Source organism: Oncorhynchus nerka, linkage group LG28, assembly GCF_034236695.1.
Source record: "Oncorhynchus nerka isolate Pitt River linkage group LG28, Oner_Uvic_2.0, whole genome shotgun sequence".
Classification (NCBI taxonomy): Eukaryota; Metazoa; Chordata; class Actinopteri; order Salmoniformes; family Salmonidae; genus Oncorhynchus; species Oncorhynchus nerka.
Genome location: NC_088423.1, coordinates 25,296,435 through 25,322,387, shown reverse-complemented (window position 1 = coordinate 25,322,387; position 25,953 = coordinate 25,296,435). Strand labels below are relative to the sequence as shown.

Below are 25,953 nucleotides of genomic sequence, written 5' to 3'. Positions count from 1 at the left end.
GCAAATCTTAGACCAAACCATTGATCTATTTCCACATGTATCTGATCGAAACATCATGAAGAACTTTGAATTGCTCACCCCCAAGTTATTGTGTTGATTTATTCCATGTCAACATTACAGAGCAAACAACATCTGTTTTTATGCTGTGAATGTTCAGTTCATGCCCTGCCCTTATTGGACGACAGTGTAGGAACACTGCAGGAGTGCCATTAATACTCCAGAGAGCAATGCAATAGGCTTCTGTCCTTTGATCTACAACAAGACAAAGCTATCGTGTCTCTCAAAAGGAATAGTTAATGGAGGTGGTTTTAGGCACATCCACATTTGTACAGGAGCTGAACAAATAGAAAAAAGTAATGTCGCTCAATGTTTGCTATTCCCATCAGTGGAGGCTGTTGAGGGGACTAAGGCTAATAATAATGGCTGGAAAGGCGCAAATGGAATTAAACACATGGAAACCATGTGTTTGAAGTATTTGATACCATTCCACCTACTCCGCACTAGCTATTACCACGAGCCCGTCCTCCCCAATTAATTAAGGTCCCACCAACCTGTGATTCCCATGCTCCCAGTAAGTGATCTTTTAATAAAGCTTTTGACCTGTATCAATGGTAGTTATACTGAACAAAAATATAAACGCAACATGCAGCAATTTAAAAGATTTTACTGAGTTACAGTTCATACTGTATACGGAAATCAGTCAATTGAAATAAATAGCCAGGCCCAGCCAATTGGAATGAGCTTTTCCCCACAAAAGGGCTTTATTACAGACAGAAATGATCCTCACTACCCCCCTCAAACGATCAGGTAGGTGAAGAAGCCGGATGTGGAGGTCCTGGGTTGGCATGGTTACACGTGGTCTGTGGTTGTGAGGCCAGATGAACGTACTGCCAAATTCTCTAAAACAATGTTGGAGGTAGCTTATGGTAGAGAAATTAACATTATATTCTCTGGCAACAGCTCTGGTGGACATTCCTGCAATCAGCATGCCAATTGCACGCTCCCTCGAAACTTGAGTCATCTGTGGCATTGTGTTGTTGGACAAAACTGCACATTTTAAAGTGGCCTTTTATTGTCCCCAGCACAAGGTGCAGCTGTGTAATGATCATGCTGTTTAATCAGCTTCTTGATATGCCACACCTGTCAGGTGTATGGATTATCTTGGCAAAGGAGAAATGCTCACTAACAGGGATGTAAACAAATTTGTGCACAACATTTGAGAGAAATAAGCTTTTTGTGCGTATAGAACATTTCTGGGATTTTTCAGCTCATGAAACATGGGACCAACACTTTACATATTGCATTTATATTTTTGTTCAGTGTATATTAAAATATAACTTATTGGGAGCAGAAAACGGTGGGGAGCGTACATTATCAATGAGCACTACCTCACTGTGAGAGGCTGGAAGGGTCAGTGTTTAGTTTTATCCAGATAATAGCCCTGTAGTTATATTGACAGGTTCCCTTGACAATCCTTTGTGTGGCGTGGTGTTTTAGGAGTTCAAAGGTGAGGCGTATCAGCTGCAGATCGAGATGGAGCGTCTGAACCACCAGGCGGGCCTACTGCTGAAGAAGGTGACGGAGGAGTACGACCGCTGTGCCATCCAAGAGCCCATGACCGAGCTCAAAATGCTCTGGGACAACCTGGATGAAAATATCATCAACAGACAGGTGGGTCAGACAGGTGGGTCAGACAGGGGCTGGAGGTTACTATAGTAGGGTGAGGGAAGGGGGGTGATTGAAAATAGCAGAACCTTATAAGTATAATTCAATACTATTTCTAGAGTGTGTGCCATACTTAAGACATTTGTCTTATTTTGTATAGACACCGGCTGGAATGCGGTTTTAACCAATTAGCGTCCAGGATTAGACCCACCCGTTGTATAAACACAGTTATAAATTGGGTGGTAGGAGCCCTGAATGCTGATTGGCTGACAGCCGTGGTATATCAGACCGTATACCACAGGTATTTTTACTGCTCTAATTACTTTGGTAACCAGTTTATAATAGCAATAAGGCACCTCGGGAGTTGTGTCGTGCCTAAGAACAGCCCTTAGCCGTGGTATATTGGCCATATACCACACTCCCTCTGGCTTTATTGCTTAATCAGAACCTTTTAAAGACAATGAACAGTGTACTGTTTCTCTAACTGGAAAAGGCCCCTTTCCCTCTCATTCCCATGAAAGGAGACTGATTATGGGTCAGTTCACATGAGGAGGGTTTTCATGTGACTCTTGTATGAACTTGTGTTTGTCCTGATTGTGTGCAGCACAAACTAGAGGGAGCGCTGTTGGCTCTGGGGCAGTTCCAGCATGCGCTGGATGAGCTTCTGGCCTGGATGAGCAACACGGAAGAGCTGCTTAATGAGCAGAGGAAGGCTGCAGGAGACCCCAAAGCCATTGAGATCGAGCTCGCCAAGCACCACGTAAGACATATCTCCCCTTGTTCGTAGAAAGTGTTATTTCTTTATTTTTTCATGCAACTACAATAACTGCAGAGCAGCTTGACGTGACCCTTTCATGACCTCTTGACCCTCATAACCCTTTGGATTAACCACAAAAACAAACATCAAAGTTCAACCCTACACAGTCTGCATACACCACACTGTACAACATGCATTATAAGCATATACAAATCTGCCCAGACCACAGTCTTTCAAATGCATTTGATCTATTTCACTTCCCTCCAAAAGCCCCTATAATTTATAATCTATCTGACACCTTAATGGCTGTGTGTATTTTGAGCCATCATCCACAGACAGTGGAAAATGTCACCATGCAGCAGATTTATCTCGTCTTCTCCTTTCAATTACTAAACGTATGTCCCATAAGAGTTTAGCAGATTATACCATATTTGAACTTAACCATTAGAATAAATAGACAGTCAGAGATACTTATGTCACGTCATGTCCGAAACTTGGGACCTCTGAATTCAAATGAACGTAAGTTATTTGCTTAGAGCTTCCTATTGGTTGATTCTGATACTTCCCAAATGGGAAACTCAGGTATCATCCATCTACAAGGAGTAAGCAAGTCGGATATTTCAGAGTTTCCGACATGACGTGAACACGGCATTAATAATAGTAGACACTATCACTCTTTTTAGCATTTTCTTTGTCCAGTTTAGTGCCATCTGATCTTTGGGCCTTGTTTATTTAATTGATCTCACTGGGCTAGTGTTTAACCATCCCTGTACTGTGATGTGTCCAGGTCCTCCAGAACGATGTGCTGGCCCATAAGACCACGGTGGAGGTGGTCAATAAGGCTGGTACTGACCTGGTGGAGTCCACCTCTGGAGAGGAAGCCTCTGGACTGCAGAGCAAACTGGAGAACCTCACCCAGCGCTGGAAGAACATCCTGGAGAAGACAGAGCAGAGGAGACACCAGCTGGACGGTGCTCTGCTTCAGGTATACAGTATTAGTCAAAAGTTTGGACACCTACTCATTCAAGGGTTTTTCTTTATTTGAACTGTTTTCTACATTGTACAAAAATAGTGAAGACATCAAAACTATGAAATAACGCACTGTATGTAGGATCCTAATATGATTACTCTTATGTTGCTGAGAATTTTCAGATGAGCTTTGTGGTTTACATAAATTCACTGAAAACCCACACTAACACACGGTATTGCACTTTTCATGTCGACTACTTTTGGCCAGCTAATAATATAACCACAAATCAAGCAGCATTTTGGACTAAACGTTCAAATCATGTTGCTGCAGGATTATTTTGCTGTGGCAATATAGGTCAAATTAAGATCCTACATCTGTACCTCATATTCATATTCAGTCTGCCTCAACCCTTCACCATACCCAGCTGCCATATGGAATCTGGCACCATAATGACTCATATCTGAAACTGAAGCTATGATTGATGTTCTCTGCTGGATTGTATTACTGTTGTTTTTCACAAATTCATAAAGAAGGTTTTAGAGTAGTGGGAGTATGAGGTATAGAGAAATAATGTAAGCCCTCCACCTCCTGCCTCCCCTTTCCTAACCCAGCTATAGGTGCTCTTATTCATAACTTTGACCTTTCGGGGAATGCTTTGATGTAAGGTGTCAAAGGAGTGATGTAAGGAATATGAATGACCACTGAATATGTCATTTTATTTGAATCATTTTTAAAGGGTTGTTATTAAGTAAATTTCTACTATTACTAACGGTTTTATGGCCAGGAATAAATCATGTTTTAAGAGTATGAAATAAACTTTCTGAAACGTAAGCCCTCTTGATTTTTAGAGAGGGTTTCGAAAGGGTTGCCAAAAATGAAATCAATGTTTTTTCCAATAATGTTTCCCTTTAGTACACAGTAAACCTACAAAGCTCTGTCAGAAGCATTTTACAGACAAAAGTGGATTTCCAAAACAAACATACTGTACAATGAATATGTAAAACATGGTGCGTAGACAACATTGTAACATTGAGTGCAGACATTGTTACATTATCTGGTTCAAATGGGGAATTAAATGAATGAAAACAATTAGAAGGAAATAAGCCATGCTGGTTTCAGGCAATTAAACATGGAATATGTTCATCGATTATACTGTTCACAGACACCATCGTTCACTCTGTCAAATAACCTCAGACCAAACCATGTTTGGCCATTAATGTATCTGAGGAATTAATAACTTCTCATAACATTCCTCTTTCCCACCCTTGAATTCCACACAATACGTCTATGAGGTCCATTGTTCTGACTCAGGCTGTATTGTGTTGCAGGCCCAAGGTTTCCATGGCGAGATGGAAGACATGCAGCAATGGCTGAAAGACACAGAGCGTCAGCTGTTAGCATCAAAGGCTGTGGGAGGCTTACCAGACACGGCCCGCGAGCAGCTTAACGCCCATCTGGTATGTATTTAACCATATAAAAGGCCTCATACAGATGGCAGGCTTGTAAGGGCGCAACTCAGGCCTTGTCTGCAGTTTCTTTCTGAAGTGTGAAGTGTGAAAATTAAATGATGTTGCGAAATGTACGATAATGTGTCGTACTCTTTACAGCCCCCAAAGAAAGTGTACAAATGGATTAAACCCTGACTGTGCTCAGAGAATGTTGGGAGGGGACATGCTCTTCTGTTTTGTTCTTGTTTGCCTTTCCTCTGATAGTGAGAGTGTCTGGGTTATCCTATGAATGCTCCATTCTGGGACTTCCATTTAGCATTATGGGAACCAAAACAGGAGATTGTTTAGAAAAAATATATATTATAAGACTCTGAACTTACTTGGGATTTGAAGGTTTGAATTTGCTTGTGGAAAAGCTTGGCTATGTTTGTCCTTAGTACTCTCATTCTTTCATCATGTTTGGACTTGATTTGGATTTTATTAGCTTACAAAACACTGGCAGAATGACAACAATAAAAGTATACTGGACTTATTGTCTAAATTCCATTAATTTGACATGTAAAACAGTAGTGTCAGTGCTATTATTTAAGCAATAAGGCACAAGAGGCCGTGCTATGTGCTGAATACAGTCACAGGTAAATGGCATGACTTTAGGTGTGTCTTTGACAGCCAATCAGCATCCAGGATCCAAACAACTCATTTATAATGGACACTAATATTAACAGCAGACATATTTTCTAAGCCCCTCATGTTTTTGGTCTCCTGCAGGAGTTATGTTCTACATTAGAGGCCAAGGAGGAGCTCTACCAGCAGCTGATGAACAAAGGTCAGCAGCTGCTCACCATGACCCCCTCCGACCAGGACAGCAACACAGAGCAGGACCTCAGGAACCTGCAGGACAAGAGGGAGTCGGTACAGGTCAAGGTGGCTGAGAGAAAGGTAGGGAGTGTAAAGCGACATGGAGCAGCGTTGTTGGGCTAAGATGGGATGAATCAAGTGTTCCCTTTCAGAATGGGCCACCATTCCTAGCCTTGCCCAGACTTCCTGCATAAATTGGTTTCAATTGTAAATGTTAATTTGAGAAGCCCTGGATGTTTGGGATTATTTGGGGGCCATTGTGCTCCGTCTAACAAATGATCTAGGGAAACCCTGGCTAGAATGGGTCACACCCCACCAAGTGTTCTGAACTTGTCTGATGATTCATAATGTTGAGATTTATTATATCCCCTGTGGGACATTACTGCTCAGCATTTGTAACTGCTGTACAGCAGATAAGGTTGGCAAGCACATAGGATGTGGTCACCCAGCAGATCAGATCTCTACTGGGAAGTGCCTGACTCATCAGTCATTAGTCATCATGGAACAGTCCTCTTATCTTCAGAGACATTCTAATGAACAGCTGAAACGTTGAATGGGATGTAAAGGGAATGCTGGGGTTGGATGTGGGTTTGTTCCTAACTCAGTCAAGTCTCTTAATCAAATAGTCTCGGGTTGTTGGTGGCAGGTGCAGCCAGTGCACTATAGTGCACTATAGGTCTACCGCTGGCCAATCAGAGTTCTCAGATGACCGAGTCTGCAATAACTTAGCAGGCATAAAAGAAAGCTATGGAAAAATGTATACTATGAGATTTCAAAACATTTAAAACCATGACTAGAGAGAGACTGTCAACGAATACAGAAAAGAGCTGCTGTTTTTATGAGTGAGTTTAAGTTCTTACTCATTACTGTCCACACTTTGTATTCAACACTTTTATAAGCCATAAAATACGCGTTCTTCCTATTTCCACTCAGCGCTACAACAAGCAGTGCAGCAGTCATGAATGAGTAGGAAAGTGTATCTATAGGCTTGCGTTGTTGTTATTATTAGCGGCTTGGGTATTTTTTAATATCAAGGAATATTTCACTTTCTCTGTTTATAGGAGTAACAACATGAATTTGTGCGTGAGGCAGAAATAATGTGGTGCGACACGAGTTTCGTCATCAGCTGGAAGACGGTGTCCTTTTTTGGTCAGTGTCAGTGGAGGAAAGGGAGAGCAGAGGGATGTTGAGAGACGGACGCTCAGTCTGCTGCTCTCCCCTTCGCTGAGACTGACCACCAGATGCAGGCACCATCAGCCCAGTAAAATAAAAAGCAAATGATTTAAATGTATGTTCACTCAGCTGTGCCTCACAAGCAATACACCAATGGATCTATTACTGTTGTGATCATATAGCCTACCTCAAATTTTGAAATATATATATTTTTAAATGTCTGAACAACAATTCATTGGCAGGTAAATTCAAGCAAAGCCAGTATGTGGTGATAATGTGTTGGGCCTATAGCTTACTGCACAAACCTCATTGCTACAGTACTGTTTTTAATTGGTTAATGTTGCGTAAACTTACGTTTTTTAAGTCACGTTAATAAAAAATCAGAGCGGTAGATCTCGGCATTTTGACTCAGAAAGTGATCTTGACTCAGAAAAGGTTGGTGACCACTGAACTATGGTGTACTGTACTGTACGGTATGCCATGCATACTCTACGACTTAACTCACTGCAGTTTCTAAGCATTTTGCTAGCTTGTCAAGATAGCACACTTCATTCAGAATTAAAGCTAAATTAACCAACATGGAGAAAGAGACATCACTGTATACCGGAGACAGGACTTACTTGCCATTAGGCTTGTAATGACTGTAATGTTATTACACCATTTTTTATCGTGATGAGGATATAGCATTAGCTGTACTCTTTTGCTTGCCTGGCAAAGGCAAAACTCATCCTCCCTGTTGGACCGACCACACTGAATACATCTGTTTGATTCAATCAAAGGCTAATTGATGCTATTTTTATAACTGTAGAGGATGCATCGTTTTGATAGCTCATCCTCTTTCCTTGAACTAGTCCAGAGATGCTGACTTCCTCTGCCTAAACAGAGGTTAGTCATGTTTGGACCAATTACAATCATTACCTAATGCTGTGGCAACAAATGAACAAACAACCTGTGTGTGTTTTTTGTGTGTGTGTGTGTGTGTGTGTGTGTGTGTGTATGGACGTGTTTAACTATTCTTGTGGGGACCAGAACAAACATTTGACCAACTGGTGACATTTTATTCGTCCCCACGAGGTCAAATGCTATTTCAATGGGTTTAGGGTTAAGGTTAGAATTAGTGTTAGGGTTAGAATTACATTAAGGGTTAGGGTTAGGAGCTAGGGTTAGTTTTAGCGTTAGGAGCTAGGGTTATGGTTAAGGTTAGGTTTTTGGGGTTAAGGTTAGAGTATGAGTACGGGTTAGGGGTTAGGGAAAATAGGATTTTGAAAGGGACTGAATTGTGTGTCCCCACAAGGTTAGTTGTACAACACTTTGTGTGTGTGTGTGTGTGTGTCTGTATGTGTGTATTTGCTAGGCAAACTTGTCTGTCAGTTTGCATATGTGTGTGTGCACATCCGTGTGTGAATGTTTGTGTCAGTAGGAAGAATGCTGTTTCTCAGGTGGCTTTGTTGTCTCTGTGCTTCAGGTGAAACTGGAGGAGGCCTTGACTCTGGCCACAGAGTTCCATAACTCTCTCCAGGACTTCATCAACTGGCTGACCCAAGCTGAACAGACTCTCACTATGTCCTCTCCTGCCTCCCTCATCCTGGAAAACATCATGTTCCAGATAGATGAGCACAAGGTATGTGTCGGTGTGAAGACTATTAACATAACACATCGATTTACATGTTGATAGGTTTTTGATGATTTGTCATTTCAGTGTTCAGTATTATCTAATTATTAACTAAACATCTTCCTATCCTAATTTAATTTGTATTAATGATATCAATAGCACAAACAATTGATGGGCGTAGGTTCCATAGTCGAGACAGCTTGCAGTGCAAGCAGGCCAACCACGACTCCACAAGGCCATTTGACTCTCATCCAGAACTCTGCTCATTAGTCAAGTGAACATCCTACTTACAAAAATTGTATAAAAAAAGATCAACTCCGCTGTGTAACACTATTGTAACATTTGTCATGATCCTCTGATGTGTGTGTATTGGCAGGTGTTTGTGACGGAGGTGAACTCTCACAGGGAGCAGATCGTTGAGCTGGATAAGACAGGGACCCACCTGAAGTACTTTAGCCAGAAGCAGGATGTGGTGCTGATCAAGAACCTGCTGATCAGTGTGCAGGGCCGCTGGGAGAAGGTAGTGCAGAGGTCTGTGGAGAGGGGCCGTCTGCTGGATGATGCCAGGAAGAGGGCCAAACAGGTACAGCACCTTGGGTACACTTGATGTAGATACAGTTGGTACAGTATTACACAGTGCCTAAACTGATATGCTAGGAGTCAGCAGTCTAGCCACACTGAAGTGGGATATGAAATTGATGTAAGTCGAAAAAAACAAGTGAGATAGAGAGAGAGAGAGTCATAGTGGAAGGAGAGATGGAGAGAAAGGGAGGGAGAGAGGGGGTGAGCGAGAGGGTGACAGAGGAAGTTAGACAGGTGGACTGTAGTAGACGTCATCATCTTTCCACATAACTAGGCAATAGGCATTTTTAGAGAAACAGAAGTGAGGTCACTAACGAGGTGTGAGGTCAAATACCATACAGTACATTAATGCTTTGCAGACAAAAGTCGACTAGAGGATGTGTCACAACTACATTATGGTGCTTATTATCGCAGGAAAGCTGTATCAGTATTACAGGGAATCTGGTGTTACAAACTGGCCTCAGAGCTCTTTCATTAGTACGAACCCATCACTTTTCTAGGCGCTGAAAGTAGACTCATCCAAACATAGAACAATAAATCAAAGGACGTCATATATCACAGTGCGGTTTACACAAGCCTCATTTGCTACATCTCTCCCCTCAGTTCCACGAAACCTGGAACAAGCTGACGGAATGGTTGGACGAGTCGGAGAAGGCCTTGGACTCGGAGCTGGAAATCGCCAACGACCCTGACAAGATCAAGATGCAGCTGGCCCAGCACAAGGTGACTGAACCTCATTGAATCCTTTTCCTGGGGGGGGGGGGGGGGGGGCTGTTAATGAAAGAGTTGGCAGACCCCTCCGATAGTCAGGCTTTTATGAAGGAGAGTCATTTAGCACAGCAAACATCTGCAGCAGCACCATAGTCATTTATCAAAACTGTGATTTTCAAACGCAGCTATCTAAAACCACAGTCTTGTGTTGTTGTTTTTTATAGTGGAACATACAAAGAGAAATCTAACACTGTTTTACTATAAAAGCCATTTTAGGGTATGGGATTTATACATTATTGCCCCCAAAATAGTATGACATTGTTTTTTAAACTCAATGTTAAATTCAAACCTCCCTACCATCATATCTAAACCAATATGACACCAATAAATATTGGCAAATCTGCTTGATTGGAGGTACACAACACACGTCATGAGCCGTTACCAAGAACCACATACCAAATCTTTTAACAGGATTGTTAGCAATTGAGTTTTCAGAGTATTTTCTGTGCCTACCTATTTTAAATTCTAGATGATGGATTGAAACTAGACTATAGTGTCCATAAGGGGACCATTGGACTTAATATATTTTGGATTGACTAAGTTTATAGGTGCAACAGTTTTTATTAAATTTCTAATTTATTGCTCTCACATGCTAATTTCTGTCCATTAAGAACCAATGATGTGCTACCTTTTTGTAAAATTTTGACAATGCTAACATCTTTTTAGCCGAATCTCAGAGTTCTATCTAACTGGGTCAAGCAACAGTACTTTTTGTACATAGTCCTCCCATTTTAGTATTGGGACAAATTCACTTATGTCTATTAAAGAAGTAAAAAGTGAAGTATTTGGTCCCATATTCATAGCACGCAATGACTATATCAAGCTTGTGACACTACAAATTTCAGATTATTTTGTGCCGATAGAAAATGATGATAAATAATGTCATTTTAGAGTCACTTTTATTATAAATAAGAATATAATATGTTTAGAAACACTTCTACATTAATTAATGTGGATGCTACCATGATTATGGATAATCCTGAATGAATCATGAATAATGATGAGTGAGAAAGTTACAGATGCACAATATCATACCCCTCCAAAAATGCAAACCTCCCATGTTATTGTAATGGTGAGAGGTTAGCATTTCTTGGAAGTATGATATTTGTGTGTCTGTAACTTTCTCACTCATCGTTATTCACAATTCATTCAGGATTATCTGTAATGATGGTAGCATCCACATTAAAATGTTGTACAAAAAGGGCTGTAATTTCTAAACGGTTCACCCGATATAGATGAAAATACCCTAAAGCTGACAGTCTGTACTTTAACCTCAGTCATTGTATCATATAAAATCCAAAGTGCTAAAGTACAGAGGCAAAACAACAAAAAATGTGTCACTCTCCCAATACTTTGGAGCTCACTGTTAATGGGGGTACAGTATACAGTCTGTGGTTAATCAATAAATGCAAACAGATATTTTGATTAGCTAATGTTAGCGTCCTTGTCCAAATTCCAGTAGCTAGCCTCTTTAGCTAGCTATAGCTAACACCAGTTATCTGAAAGCTAGGTAGCTATATTTGTTTATGGAAGGTTTGTTGCACGAATAACTTCAGCCATTAGCTAGATAGCTAGAGCCAGACAACAACAGCTGACCTTGACACAGAAGCTAGCTAACGATAACAAGCTCACGTTCAAATGCCAGTCCTACATTTTTCCACAAAACATAGTTAGCACTGCGCTAGGGGTGGGGAAGAGGGCTAATGTCCCCCAAAACCCGGATGATATAAATGTACAGTATAGGATGCATAACTCTGCAATGCTTTAGGCTAGAAACAAGCTGCAAAAGGCACAAGAAAGACATGGCTCTAGTGTACATGCTATTTTAATCCAAATTTGCGCTGACTGATCAACAGTGTCAAGTTACTTTTCAGTGTCTTCCCACAAATCTGAACCCAGTCTTTTTCAGACATTGAAAATACGTATATTCCCGGATGTTGAAATCAGGTTCCTTTTGGTTTTCAATTAATTTTGAAAATACTTTCTCAACTTTTTTTTTCTGTACTGATATTTACTGCACTATACTTTGCTCTGCTGCAGTGGTTCTCAAACCTCTCCTCGGGACCCACAGACGTTTCACATTTTGCTGAAGCTCTGAACTAACTATTCAAGAGCTTGAGGATTAGTTGGGGCGGCAGTGTAGCCTAGTGGTTAGAGCGTTGGACTAGTAACTATGGACTTGGTCTTTTACCAAATAGGGCTATCTTCTGTATACCACCCCAACTTGTCACCACAATGTTAATGTTACACAGGTGTTCTAAAACTTTTGACCTGTAGCATATATATATATATAAAAAAAAGTTTTAGAACACCTGTGTAACATTAACATCAGCTCAAAAACACTCAAAAATACCTACAGCCTAATGTACATACATATTTGGTAAAAGACCAATGAAATAAATATATATATATATATATATATATATATACTGTTTGACAGTGGGGATGGTGTGTTCAGGGTGATGAGCTGTGTTGCTTTTACGCCAAACATAACGTTTTGCATTGTTGCCAAAAAGTTCAATTTTGATTTCATCTGACCAGAGCACCTTCTTCCACATGTTTGGTGTGTCTCCCAGGTGGCTTGTGGCAAACTTTAAACAACACTTTTTATGGATATCTTTAAGAAATGGCTTTCTTCTTGCCACTCTTCCATAAAGGCCAGATTTGTGCAATATACGACTGATTGTTGTCCTATGGACAGAGTCTCCCACCTCAGCTGTAGATCTCTGCAGTTCATCCAGAGTGATCATGGGCCTCTTGGCTGCATCTCTGACCAGTCTTCTCCTTGTATGAGCTGAAAGTTTAGAGGGACGGCCAGGTCTTGGTAGATTTGCAGTGGTCTGATACTCCTTCCATTTCAATATTATCGCTTGCACAGTGTCCCTTGGGATGTTTAAAGCTTGGGAAATCTTTTTGTATCCAAATCCGGCTTTAAACTTCTTCACAACAGTATCTCTGACCTGCCTGGTGTGTTCCTTGTTCTTCATGATGCTTGCACAATTGGTGGCTGACTAAATACTTTTTTGCCCCACTGTATGTTTAGATATAGGCCTTATTGTATACATTGTTAGGCTGTAGGTATTTTTTTTAGATATAGGCCTATTGTATGTGTGCATTATTATAGCATCACCATCTTAATTGCATAAATAAATACAAATACACACAACTTTAAGCTACATATTCATTTGAGAGAGTTAATGAACTGCCCAATGATCAGCACAGTAATTGATAAAACAGGACCATGTTTGCAAAACAAGTGTTTTTGAGCTTATGTGAATATTACACAGGTAAACTAATGGTTACAGAAATCAGGAATGGAGACAGGCTCGGTAGACCTTTATATATGAGTGACTGTGTCCAACACACCACAACCTGTTGTTATGTTGGGCACCTACTGACCAAAACAAGATTATGATTTATTTTTTCTAAATGATATGTATTGATAAAGTAAAGGTTTAAGGAAATACAGGCAGGCACCACATTACTACAGGACAAAATAGCTTGCCCAATCAAGCGTGATTGTCTTGTAGGTATAAAAGCAAAGCTTGCTTTTATATAATAATAATAAAATCGTGGAATGGGATTAGTGTGGTGTGTGAAGAATATAAAAGTTTATCTTGTATGTGGTACAAATCATATTATTGTGGGAACACTTCCTCTTAGAGTATGAATTAGGCTGTTTGAGAAGGTTTGAATCTTAAGCAACCTGCATACATATTGTTTGAACTACGATAGACCAGCATAGCTAATGAAGTAGGTCAAAGCTGTGTGCTGGAAAGCCTTGGTACTGTAGAGCATGGGTGGAGTAAGCATTGTGCTGTTCATGTGAAGTTCCTTTATTTTTTTCATCTTCAGACCATTGCCTACTTCTCACTTAAAACATTTTTTTCTATTTTTTTTATTATAGTATACAGTATTCATCAGTGCTTTAGGTGTCAGGGACTAGGCTATTCAGTTGTTGTCCTTGAGCTGTTGTGTGTGAGGCGCTTTTGCTAATCCTTTCATAATCCCTGGATGTACAGAATGTATTAGGGTCGGCCCTGATTTTGGATACTTTTAATCCGTATGGATGAAAGACGCTTGAATTGTGACCCCTTGTTTTGGTTTCATCCACTACATAGTGTCCTTTATGAGCAAATAGGTCACACACGCCACTCACAAATTTCAATCCATGACAGAATGTAGACTGTAGCTTAGGGGGACAATCCTCTGTGAAGGAATCTACCTGTTAAATCATATGTAGTGCCTCAGAAATAACAGCTGTGGTTTCTCAATTGTGCTGCTGACTATCTGTCAATTCGTAACAAAACAGAAAGTGAGACCATGGTCAAATTGCTTATGCTACTGTTAAATTTCAGACATTTCACTGTTGGCTGTGCAGCTGTCTAGTCTAAAATCTACTAGTTTCTCTTTGCCAGACACACCATATAAACGTTGAATGGCTGGAGATGAGGCTAAAAACCAGCCACAGGTTGACTTGGATAGGATAAACTAGCCTATATAATGACCATGTCTCTCCACCATTGGTTCACGCAGGAGTTCCAGAAGGCGCTGGGGAGCAAGCACTCGGTGTATGACACAACCAGTCGTACGGGACGCGCCCTGAAGGACAAGACGTCACTGCAGGACGACAACCAGAAGCTGGATGACATGCTGAGTGAACTGAGGGACAAGTGGGACACTGTCTGTGGCAAGTCAGTTGAGAGGTAAGAGGACATGACCTGCACATTGCTATGTATCGGACACATAATATGCATATTATTATATATTTTCATCTAATCTTGATAATGATGGATACTGAAACTGTGGGCTTTGTGAAGACTTTGGATATACTGTGATTCAACTATAATTCCTTTCAAAGGCATATTGCCGCAGTTGAGTGTTGCTGTCAAATCGTAATGATATTGCATATATAATAGAAAACAATGATAGTTTCTGCTGTCAGGGGTCATTACGTATTTTCACAAATAATGATCTGTGTTTCCTCTCAGGCAAAACAAGCTTGAGGAGGCACTGCTGTTCTCTGGTCAGTTTACTGATGCCCTTCAGGCCCTGATTGACTGGCTGTACAGAGTGGAGCCTCAGCTGGCCGAGGACCAGCCAGTACATGGAGATATAGACCTGGTCCTTAATCTCATTGACAGTCACAAGGTAAAAAAAATAAACATTCGTAAAATAGATCTTTATTGTGCAGCCACAAGAGTCGTAGCCTTAGAGCAGTTTGGGGGATTGTTCAATGGAACAATGGCAGTAGGTGCTTCCTGGGCCTAAGCAAATGTATCTTACTTGATTCTAAAGCTCAAACATATCCTACCTATTTGTGTACTATGTAATAGGAGTCAAAATTCAGAAGCTACACTGTGTGTGGATTTGCTGTTCTCATTGTTCAGCGTATTTTATTCTCCTTCCTGTGACTCACAGGCTAAATATATGAAATAGGATTATGGCCCCGAGAGCGGTAATGTTTTTCCCCCCGTAAATGTTTGTCGGAAATGGAACTTGTGTTATGTGACAAAACACTGGTTTGAATTGGCAGAGACAAGAGATTGCTGAGGCACAGAGAAATAAAAGGTGCATGGCCTGGCAGGATATCTGAGTCACTGCGCTGAAGTAGATCAACAGTCAGAGCTTGGTTTAGTCACCCTCCATATATGTCCTTCAAATTCATCCAGATGACTTCATGGGGGTGCAGAAGCAAGGTTGGGGGGTAACATGTACAGTGCCTTGCAAAAGTATTCAGCCCCCTTGGCATATTTCCTATTTGGTTGCATTACAACCTGTAATTTAAATTGATTTTTATTTGGATTTCATGTAATGTACATACACAAAATAGTCCAAATTGGTGAAGTGAAATGAAAAAAGATAACTTGTCAAATATATATATATTTTTTTAATGGAAAAGCGGTGCGTGCGTATCTATTCACCCCCTTTGCTATGAAGCCCCTAAATAAGATCTGGTGAAACCAATTACCTTCAGAAGTCACATAATTAGTTAAATGAAGTCCACCTGTGTGCAATCTAAGTGTCACATGATCTCAGTATATATACACTTGTTCTGAAAGGCCCCAGAGTCTGCAACACCACTAAGCAAGGGGCACCACCAAGCAAGCGGCACAATGAAGACCAAGGAGCTCTCCAAACAGGTCAGGGACAAAGTTGTGGAGAAGTACAGATCAGGGTTGTGTTATAAAAAAAATCAACTTTGAACATCCAATGGAGCACCATTACATACATTTTTTTAAATGGAAAGAATATGGCACCACAACAAACCTGCCAAGGGAGGGCCGCACACCAAAACTCACGGACCAGGCAAGGAGGGCATTAATTAGAGAGGCAACAACGAGACCAAAGATAACCCTGAAGGAGCTGCAAAGCTCCACAGCGGAGATTGTAGTATCTGTCCAAAGGACCACTTTAAGCTGTACACTCCACAGAGCTTGGCTTTTACGGAAGAATGACCAGAAAAAAAGCCATTGTTAAAGAAAAAAATAAGCAAGTATTCGTCAAAAGGCATGTGGGATACTCTCCAAACATATGGAAGAAGGTACTGTGGTCAGATGAGACTAAAATTGATATTTTTGGCCATTGAGGAAAACGCTATGTCTGGCACAAACCCAACACCTCTCATCACCCCGAGAGCACCATCCCCATGCTGTGGGTATGTTTTTCATTGGCAGGGACTGGGAAACTGGTCAGAATTGAAGGAATGATGGATGCCGCTAAATACAGGGAAATTCTTGAGGGATACCTGTTTCACTCTTCCAGAGATTTGAGACTGGGACGGAGGTTCACCTTCCAGCAGGACAATGACCCTAAGCATACTGCTAAAGCAACACTTGAGTGGTTTAAGGGGAACATTTAAATGTCTTGGAATGGCCTAGTCAAAGCCCAGACCTCAATCCAATTGAGAATCTGTGGTATGACTTAAAGATTGCTGTACACCAGCAGAACCCATCCAATTTGAAGGAGCTGGAGCAGTTTTGCCTTGAAGAATGGGCAAAAGTCCCAGTGGCTAGACGTGCGAAGCTTATAGAGACATACCCCAAGAGACTTGCAGCTGTAATTGCTGCAAAAGGTGACTCTACAAAGTATTGACATTGGGGGGTGAATAGTTATGCTCACTCAAGTTTTCAGTTTTTTGGTCTTGTTTGTTTCACAATAAAAAATATTTGCATCGTCAAAGTGGTAGGCATGTTGTGTAAATCAAATGATACAACCCCCCCAAACATCTATTTTAATTCCAGGTTGTAAGGCAACAATATAGGAAAAATGCCAAGGGGGGTGAATACTTTCGCTAGCCACTTTAATCGGGTACATGTAATCAGATTACAGATACTTTAAAAAAAACTAGATGATTACTTCTTGGATATTTGCAAAACAGTACATGATGACACCTTTTTGTTTTCTCCATCACATTCAAATCAGCATTGAAAAAAGGCACAAGTTTAAGTTTATTCCATCTGAGTGAGTCTGACCACAAATCAGAGACCACTATGATGACACACCAAATACGTTTGATGGATCTTTTTTGTCTTCTTCTAATGCTTCTTAAGGGGAAAGTCATCCAAATGTAACTGAAAGTAAACCAAATACATCACTGAGTTTGGGTAATCCATAAATTACGTTACTGATTACAATTTTGGACAGGTAACAAGTAACTGTAACAGATGACATTTAGAAAATAACCTTCCCAACACTGTTCAAATTGGAAGTGCTTTTAGCACAATGTTAGTGTGTTAGCTGGACAGGTTTCAGGCCTGTTGAACTGTATTAACCTTTTTTTTCACAATCAGTGTTGATTTAGGTTATTTTGTTTAGGACCACAGCTTAGCCCTGAGGGAAATGGTGCTAGATGACTGTTTGTATAACCTGGTCTAATTTATATTGGCACAAGGGATATTCTAGCAATAATTACCTGTGATGTGGCAAAATGCTGTGTATTCAGTAATGGATAGATGGAGTTTGTGGTTATTGGGAAACATGAGTGTGCGTCAGTGTGCGTATGTATGTGTGCCTGTGTGTTTGCTTCCATGTTTCTCTGTGTCTGTGTGTTTGTTTACATGTTTCTCTGTGTCTGTGTGTTTGTTTACATGTATCTCTGTGTCTGTGTGTTTGTTTCCATGTATCTCTGGGTCTGTGTGTTTGTTTCCATGTATCTCTGTGTCTGTGTGTTTGCTTCCATGTTTCTCTGTGTCTGTGTGTTTGTTTACATGTTTCTCTGTGTCTGTGTGTTTGTTTACATGTTTCTCTGCGTCTGTGTGTTTGCTTCCATGTTTCTCTGTGTCTGTGTGTTTGTTTACATGTTTCTCTGTGTCTGTGTGTTTGTTTCCATGTATCTCTGGGTCTGTGTGTCGTGTCTCATTAGTTCTCTCTCTGACGTATCTTCCAGGTGTTCCAGAAGGAGCTGGGGAAGAGGACGGGGAGTGTTGCGGCCCTGAAGCGTTCGGCTAAAGACCTGATTGAGAGCAGCCATGAAGACTCATCCTGGGTCAAAGCTCAGATGCAGGAGCTGAGCGCACGCTGGGAGACTGTGTGCGCCCGCTCAGTATCTAAACAGACTCGGCTGGAACAGGCATTGTGTCAGGTAGGACTATCACTATGCCAAACCTCTCTATATCACCTATTCAAATTACATTTGTGGCGTTGCAGGTCATCTTTTTATTCAGTTTCACAGATGATCGGATCTAATAAAGTTTTGGGGAGTGGTGGAGGGGTTAAATAACAAAAGAGATCTGTTAAACGTCTTAGGAACATCATTCATATGATCATAGCAATCTACTGAGTAGTGCAGTGTGTCTGCTAAAAAAATAATCCTGGAATGCAACCATTCAGACCTGGCTGAGTGCTTAGAGGAATGCTTTTTGCAGACCTGTGTGTTGGTGAACCTCTCTGTCCCCTGTCCTCTGGCTGCAGGCTGAGGAGTTCCACTCTACGGTCCATATCCTGCTGGAGTGGCTGGCCGAGGCTGAGCAGAGCCTTCGTTTCCATGGCACCCTGCCCGACGACGAGGATGCCCTCAGGGCTCTTATCGAGCAGCACAAGGCAAGTGACATTTAACCTGGAACATCGTCATCCTATAGAATAACACAGTGTTTCCCTACAGATTAACTTCCAGATGGGACACAAAGGTCCCTAAAGCAAAATCCCGCAATATCCATAATATAGAATAAAGCTTTTAGATAAAAGCTGACCAAATGTGAAATGCAATATCGGGCCATAGATTAAGAGTTTTTCTGGGCTATTAAAGCCTTGTATATGCTTTAGGGATCAGGCTTGCATGGAACTATTTTCATCCTGAGCAAAATAGTACCTAGCTCAAACATATGGCAGTTAAGGCAGCTATTTGCAGAGAATGTGGGTTTCTCCACTCAACTATCATTATTTTCTGCTGAGGTACTCTCATAATGTAGTGTCGACATTAAAAACACACTTCACTTTGACAGTCTTTACACGTCCATTGCACTTGCCAGTAAAAGTAGAAATGCCATACATGGATTTTACATGGTGGTTTGATATTCCATTCCAACTGCTTCACAATATTGACTTTTCCTCAAGCATGATCTCACTGGATCTAAAATAGTTTCCCCTGACTTCACATGTCATTACTTTCTTCATCTCCACTTGACCAGGTATTGAAAGAGGAACAGAGAAACAGAGATACTGGCTGCTAGGTTTCTTTTTTATCTATATTTTGACGCAAACATTGTCGATTGCTAATGGAAGCCAACCGTTCTCTTTCAGGAGTTCATGAAGAAGCAGGAGGAGAAGGGAGTAGGCCTGAACAAAGCCACCAGTATGGGGGAGGCTATCTTGACCATCTGCCATCCAGATTCTATCACCACCATCAAACACTGGAACACCATCATTAAAGCCCGGTTCGAGGAGGTCAGTGAACACTTACATGCCTGTCTGCTGTGCGTCATACTGGAGGGTGACAGATCATACGCCTATATCATGGCAAAGCAGTCTGCCATCTCCTTAAATATCACTTGCATAACCTCAATTATGGATGTTTCTTCGCGTTTCTCAGTCATACCGATACAGTACTTTCTCACTTGGCTGTACCTAATCCTAGTTTAAGTGAAAAGCCATGAATGTAATTCTTGTTGTTGGGGGTTCAAATGACTCACTGGGTTGTTCCAATGTCTCAGTGGGTTTGAGCATGTTGCTACTAACACCAGAGTTGTGGGTTTGAATTCGCATGGACCACATGTTACTGAATATATATCACTTTCAATTGTGGTTTGCTTTGGATAAAAGCATCTGCTAAATTACCAGCTGCATTAAATTGATTATTCATGTTTCTCCATATTAGGTTCAGGCTTGGGCACGGCAGCACCAGCAGCGCCTGGCCATGGCCCTCAGTGATCTGCTTGCCACTCAGGAGCTGCTGGAGGGTCTGCTGGGCTGGCTGCAATGGGCTGAGGCAACACTCAATGAGAAGGACAAGGAGGTCCTGCCTCAGGAGATAGACGAGGTCAAAGCTCTTATTGCTGAACACCAGGTACAGTGTGACCAGGGGCTTGTATTATCCTCCTTTACTATATGATGTAAACGAAGCAAATTGTAGATGGTGGAGTTTGGTGTATTACTTGGTGCTTGGTTGGTCAAACATTTCCCACTGCAATGCTGTTCAATGCCAGTCTGGTAGTACTGGAATTGTTATTAGAAGAGTAGCTCCCTCTTTCTAGCAACATGAGTTACTCTATGTGTACTGTGCATGCATGTACATTGCCTTTGAAGTGAAAACGGTATACAGTACAAACTGAAAACATGTTGTTTTTGTGTGGCCCTGCAGACATTCATGGAGGAAATGACCAGGAAACAACCAGATGTTGACACGATCACCAAGACACACAAAAGAAAGGCTGCGGGTGGTAGCGAACCTGCCATCCAGTCCCAAATCCCTGTCCTGGAGAAAGGAAGAGGTGGAAGTATGTACCCCTACCAGGGGCCCCCTAAACACCCTGACCTCAGCCATCTGGCCCTGCTCTGATGCACTGCCTGCACCATGACACAACATCCTCATAGCTTACCTCACTCTCTCTGTCCCCGAAATGATATCATTCCTATGTTTTTTCTGGTATGGAACAAAAGTTATACAATGGAAAAGCGGTATCACTAAACAGGAGGTTGTTTTTCACTTACAGGAAAGCGTTCTCCCACACAAGCCATGTACCCATCAGCGTCACAGCCTCCCATAGTGACCAAGAACCCCAGGGTCAACCTGTTGGTCAGCAAGTGGCAGCAGGTGTGGCTACTGGCCCTGGACAGGAGGAGGAAACTCAACGATGCCATGGACAGACTTGAGGAGGTACATCTGATCATTTAACCCTATGTTAGCTAAATGTTCATGACTTTATGTGCTTTATGGAGACATTTAGAAATTATCACTATGTGCAGTACAATGTATGTCATAGTGTACAATGTATTGGGGTTTATTTTTTTCAGCTGAAGGAATTTGCCAACTTTGACTTTGACGTGTGGAGGAAGCGCTACATGCGATGGATGAACCATAAGAAGTCACGTGTCATGGACTTCTTCAGACGCATTGACAAGGACCAGGATGGAAAGGTCACCAGACAGGAGTTCATTGAAGGCATCCTCTCCTCCAGTAAGTCTTGTGAGAGGATCCAATCTGGCTTGCAGGTGGTTTGAGTAAAAAAAAATATATCTATATCCATATATATTAAATTAGAAAATACAATTGTGGGGGGGTTGAGGGGAATGAACTTAATATACTTGAAAATTACTAAAACCAAATTGAAACTGTGTAGAAATAATAATGGACCTACATTCATATAGTTTATTGACAGTCAGGGAGCATTGAAAAACTATGGATATAGGAAAATGTTTTGCTAATTTTGACAGCGAGGAAATATAACCAATTTGGCCCCCGGGCAAAATTACATTTGGCATCTTATCCATAGCGACTTGCAGAAGCAATTAGGTTTAAGTGCCTTGCTCAAGAGCACATCAACAGATTTTTCACCTAGTCAGCTCGGGGATTCAAACCAGTAACCTTTCAATTACTGGCCCAAAGCTCTTAAATGCTAGGCTACCTGACACCCTGACCTGTACCCTCACACTCCTGACCTATACCCTCTTCACATTACAGAGCCAAGCTGAGCTGCTCTGGGCTGGCCTGGTTACACATTCACCATAGATGTAACTATGCTGGAAAGAACAATGCAAAAATAAAATATCTGAGCCAGCACAGTACGATTCAGTTCAGTATGCTAGTGTGAAAATGCGTTGAGCGTCTTACCCCTGTTTTTTTATTTTACATTCCAGAATTCCCTACCAGTCGGCTGGAGATGAGTGCGGTGGCAGACATATTTGACCGGGATGGTGACGGCTACATCGACTACTATGAGTTTGTGGCTGCTCTTCATCCCAACAAAGAGGCATACAAACCCCTCACAGATGCAGACAAAATTGAAGACGAGGTACTACTGTATATGTGTTGACATATAACTCAGATCGTAAATCAGGGTTCCCCCAACTGGTGGCCTGCAGGTGGTTTTATTTGGCCCCCCAAGTTTTCTGAGCAAACTTGTTGGACATAAAAGACTGTAAAAACACCAGTTCCAAAGTATTCCCACACATAATAGAGAGACACGTGATTGTATACAAATGCAAGCACGGTTTGAAATGATTATGTTTTAATCAAATATTATAAACGAAGCAAAAAAAGAAATGTCCCTTTTTCAGGACCCTGTCTTTCAAAGATAATTTGTAAAAATCCAAATAACTTCACAGATCTTCATTGTCAAGGGTTTAAACACTGTTTCCCATGCTTGTTCAATGAACCATAAACAATTAATGAACATGCACCTGTGGAACAGTCGTTAAGATACTAACAGCTTACAGACGGTAGGCAATTAAGGTCACAGTTATGAAAACTTAGGACACTCTGAAAAACACCAAAAGTACGATGCCCAGGGTCTGAAAAATCAGCTGCTCATCTGCGTGAACGTGCCTTAGGCATGCTGCAAGGAGGCATGAGGGCTGCTGATGTGACAAGGGCAATAAATTGCAATGTACGCCTAAGACAGCACTACAGGGAGACAGGACGGATAGCTGATCGTCCTCGCAGTGGCAGACCACGTGTAACAACACCTGCACAGGATTGGTACATCCGAACATCACACCTGCAGGACAGGTACAGGATGGCAACAACAACTGCCCGAGTTACACCAGGAACGCACAATCCCTCCATCAGTGCTCAGACTGTCTGCAATAGGCTGAGAGAGGCTGGACTGAGGACTTGTAGGCCTGTTGTAAAGTAGGTTCTCACCAGACATCCCAGTCAACAATGTCGCCTATGGGCATAAACCCACCATCGCTGGACCAGACAGGACTGGCAAAAGTGCTCTTCACTGACAAGTCACGGTTTTGTCTCATCGGGGATGATGGTCGGATTTGCGCTTATCGTCGAAGGAATGAGCATTACATCGAGGCCTGTACTCTGGAGCGGGATCAATTTGGAGGTGGATGGTCCGTCATGGTCTGGGGTGGACAATCTCAACGCTGTGCGTTACAGGGAAGACACCCTCCTCCCTCATGTGTTAGCCTTCCTCCAGACTCATCCTGACATGACACTCCAGCATGACAATGCCACCAGCCATACATCGTTCTGTGTGTGATTTCCTGCAAGACAGGAATGTTAGTGTTCTGCCATGGCCAGCGAAGAGCCCGGATCTCAATCCCATTGAGCACGTCATGGACCTGTTGGATCGGAGGGTGAGGGCCAGGGCCATTTCCCCCCCAGAAATGTCCGGGAACTTGCAGATGCCTTGGTGGAAGAGTAACATCTCATAGCAAGAACTGGCAAATCTGGTGCAGTCCATGAGGAGGAGATGCACTGCAGTACTTAATGCAGCTGGTGGCCACACCAGATACTGACTGTTACTGACTGTTACTTCTGATTTTGTTCAGGGACACATTATTTCATTTCTGTTAGTCACATGTCTGTGGAACTTGTTCAGTTTATGTCTCAGTTGTTGAATCTTGTTATGTTCATACAATTATTTACACATGTTAAGTTTTCTGAAAATGAACGCAGTTGACAGTGAGAGGACGTTTCTTTTTTTTGCTGAGTTTATATTTTTGCGGTCAATTTGCAGTCTACAAATGATTTGTAATTATGTTCCGGTCTCCCGACCATCCGCTCAAGAAAAAATCAGTCCACAGCTGAATCTAGTTGATGATCCCTGCCGTAAAATCATTGGAACTAATGTATTACCTTCCTGCAATATAAATGATGTCTGATGTTTGTTTTTTCTTTTGTAGGTCACACGCCAAGTGGCAAAATGCAAGTGTCCTAAACGATTCCAAGTTGAGCAAATTGGTGCCAACAAATACAGGGTAAGAGGATTTTGTGAATACCCTATACGTTACCTTAAGTGTTCAGTGAAACATGTTCTTTATGAAAAACTAATTTGTAACTTTTTTTCATTGTCCCTTCCACGACCAGTTCTACCTTGGAAACCAGGTACATATGACAGGCTCAGGCCGCTTTTTGTCGTTATCTATGATGTGATGCTGTGCCTAATCAACCCCTCCTCTCTTTTTTGTTGACCCTGGTTCTTTTCCAATTAACATTAATATTAACACTTCCAAGACATAATCACGATGGAACTCAGAAGTAGATACACTAGACAGCAATAATTCTTTCAGACATTTCCATTCACTTGAAAAGGCTCACTTTTAATTTGTTTATTAGTCTATGATAATAATAATAGCTATGTGGGTATTTCCACCGGCATAAGTAGTTGGGATATTGGATTGGGTCTGGCTGGCTGGCGTGGGAAAGCAGCTGGTGCCTATAACTGGTGCAGGTGGAGGACCATTGATGTAGTAGCCTGCTAGGAATGACTGTGCAATAAAATAATCCCCTTTTGGGTCATGGGCTTTCTTCAGCTCATGCCAAGAATGAAATGGCCACAGTGTCATAAAATGCATCTTTGTGTATATATAACCTGTACTGGTTGATTGTGCAGATAAAAATAGTGACAGTAATGCTCTTATTTAGATAGGAAATAACATTGAGCTTGTGATCATTTCTAAAACTACAAATCAGCATGTAAGGCAGTCAAGTGTTATAATGCTTTGAAGTCCAATGCTGATTCAATTATTCCCTCTTATTTGTAGTTGCTTTTGAGTTTCCAATAAGAAATAATAGGTTTTCCAGGTTTTTCCCCCTTCATGTGCTGTAATTGAACCATTTGGTCAGTTTGGGATTTAGAATGCTTTTAATGTGTGGTTGCCTGTTGCTTCTCTTTTATTTCCTGGGATTGATTTGTCTCAGTAATGGCTGACATGACTTTGTATAACAGCTTTTTTTGTTCCACAAACATGAACTGCTTTCCCTTTAAAGATGTGCGAACACCTTTCCCATTGTTAGGACATTATCTTGCTTGATTTGATTTGATTGAGTTCAAATGGGTAAAGAAATGCATGTTGCAATACAGGATACATAACTCATATAAAATGAATGGTCCATTCACTTTCTGAAACATTGATGGCTGTTTGTTGAGGAGAATGAATAGGGGTATATAGGGGAAACATACAGTATACAGCATGTATTGTAAGATAATGTGTGTCTTCTTCACCAGTTTGTATTCGTTTATTACTCAAAATCAACTTAAACAATTTTTTTGACAGTTTGGTCTGGTTCACTGCTTACATGATGATGAGATAATAGCAAACAGGGACAGTCAAAATCTAACCCCCCACCTACACGTTGCGGTTTTGGAAAGCTGTATTCTGGTAAATGGGCATTCTTAAGCCGTTTGTTGTGACTATTTTTATTCTCCAGATCATTTTCCAATTCAATTCATCACTTTTACTGTACTTGATCACAAAATTCACCAGTGTCATTCAATCATTATGGGAATCACATAGTGCAAAGTTTGAATTGAAATGAGATTGTTACAATAGGTACCTAACTGGAGGCTCATCAATGTGTGGTCATGTTTGATTGTTTACACCGTGGTTGACTAGAGAGATGATAAGATGCCATCCCCCATGTTGTTCCTCATTGGAGCCCAGCTGCATTGGTTCCTCCATCAATGTCAATGCATCTATGAATATGGTGGTTTGTTCTGTAGTG

General features: G+C 41.4%; 1 protein-coding gene across 1 annotated transcript in view; it reads left to right on the top strand.

The window, feature by feature from the left end:
- The window catches only part of LOC115113849 (dystonin-like), a 142,292-nt gene that overhangs the window by 106,839 nt on the left and 9,500 nt on the right, over positions 1–25,953 (top strand). The window contains 21 exon segments of the mRNA XM_065012721.1: positions 1,498–1,671; positions 2,270–2,425; positions 3,210–3,407; positions 4,721–4,849; positions 5,609–5,779; positions 8,337–8,492; positions 8,860–9,066; positions 9,669–9,788; positions 14,373–14,542; positions 14,828–14,987; positions 18,226–18,420; positions 18,750–18,878; positions 19,578–19,721; positions 20,152–20,340; positions 20,635–20,770; positions 20,987–21,150; positions 21,288–21,450; positions 22,131–22,285; positions 24,132–24,206; positions 24,316–24,333; positions 25,506–25,610. Of these exon segments, the coding sequence (XP_064868793.1) occupies positions 1,498–1,671; positions 2,270–2,425; positions 3,210–3,407; positions 4,721–4,849; positions 5,609–5,779; positions 8,337–8,492; positions 8,860–9,066; positions 9,669–9,788; positions 14,373–14,542; positions 14,828–14,987; positions 18,226–18,420; positions 18,750–18,878; positions 19,578–19,721; positions 20,152–20,340; positions 20,635–20,770; positions 20,987–21,150; positions 21,288–21,450; positions 22,131–22,285; positions 24,132–24,206; positions 24,316–24,333; positions 25,506–25,610 (3,114 nt within the window).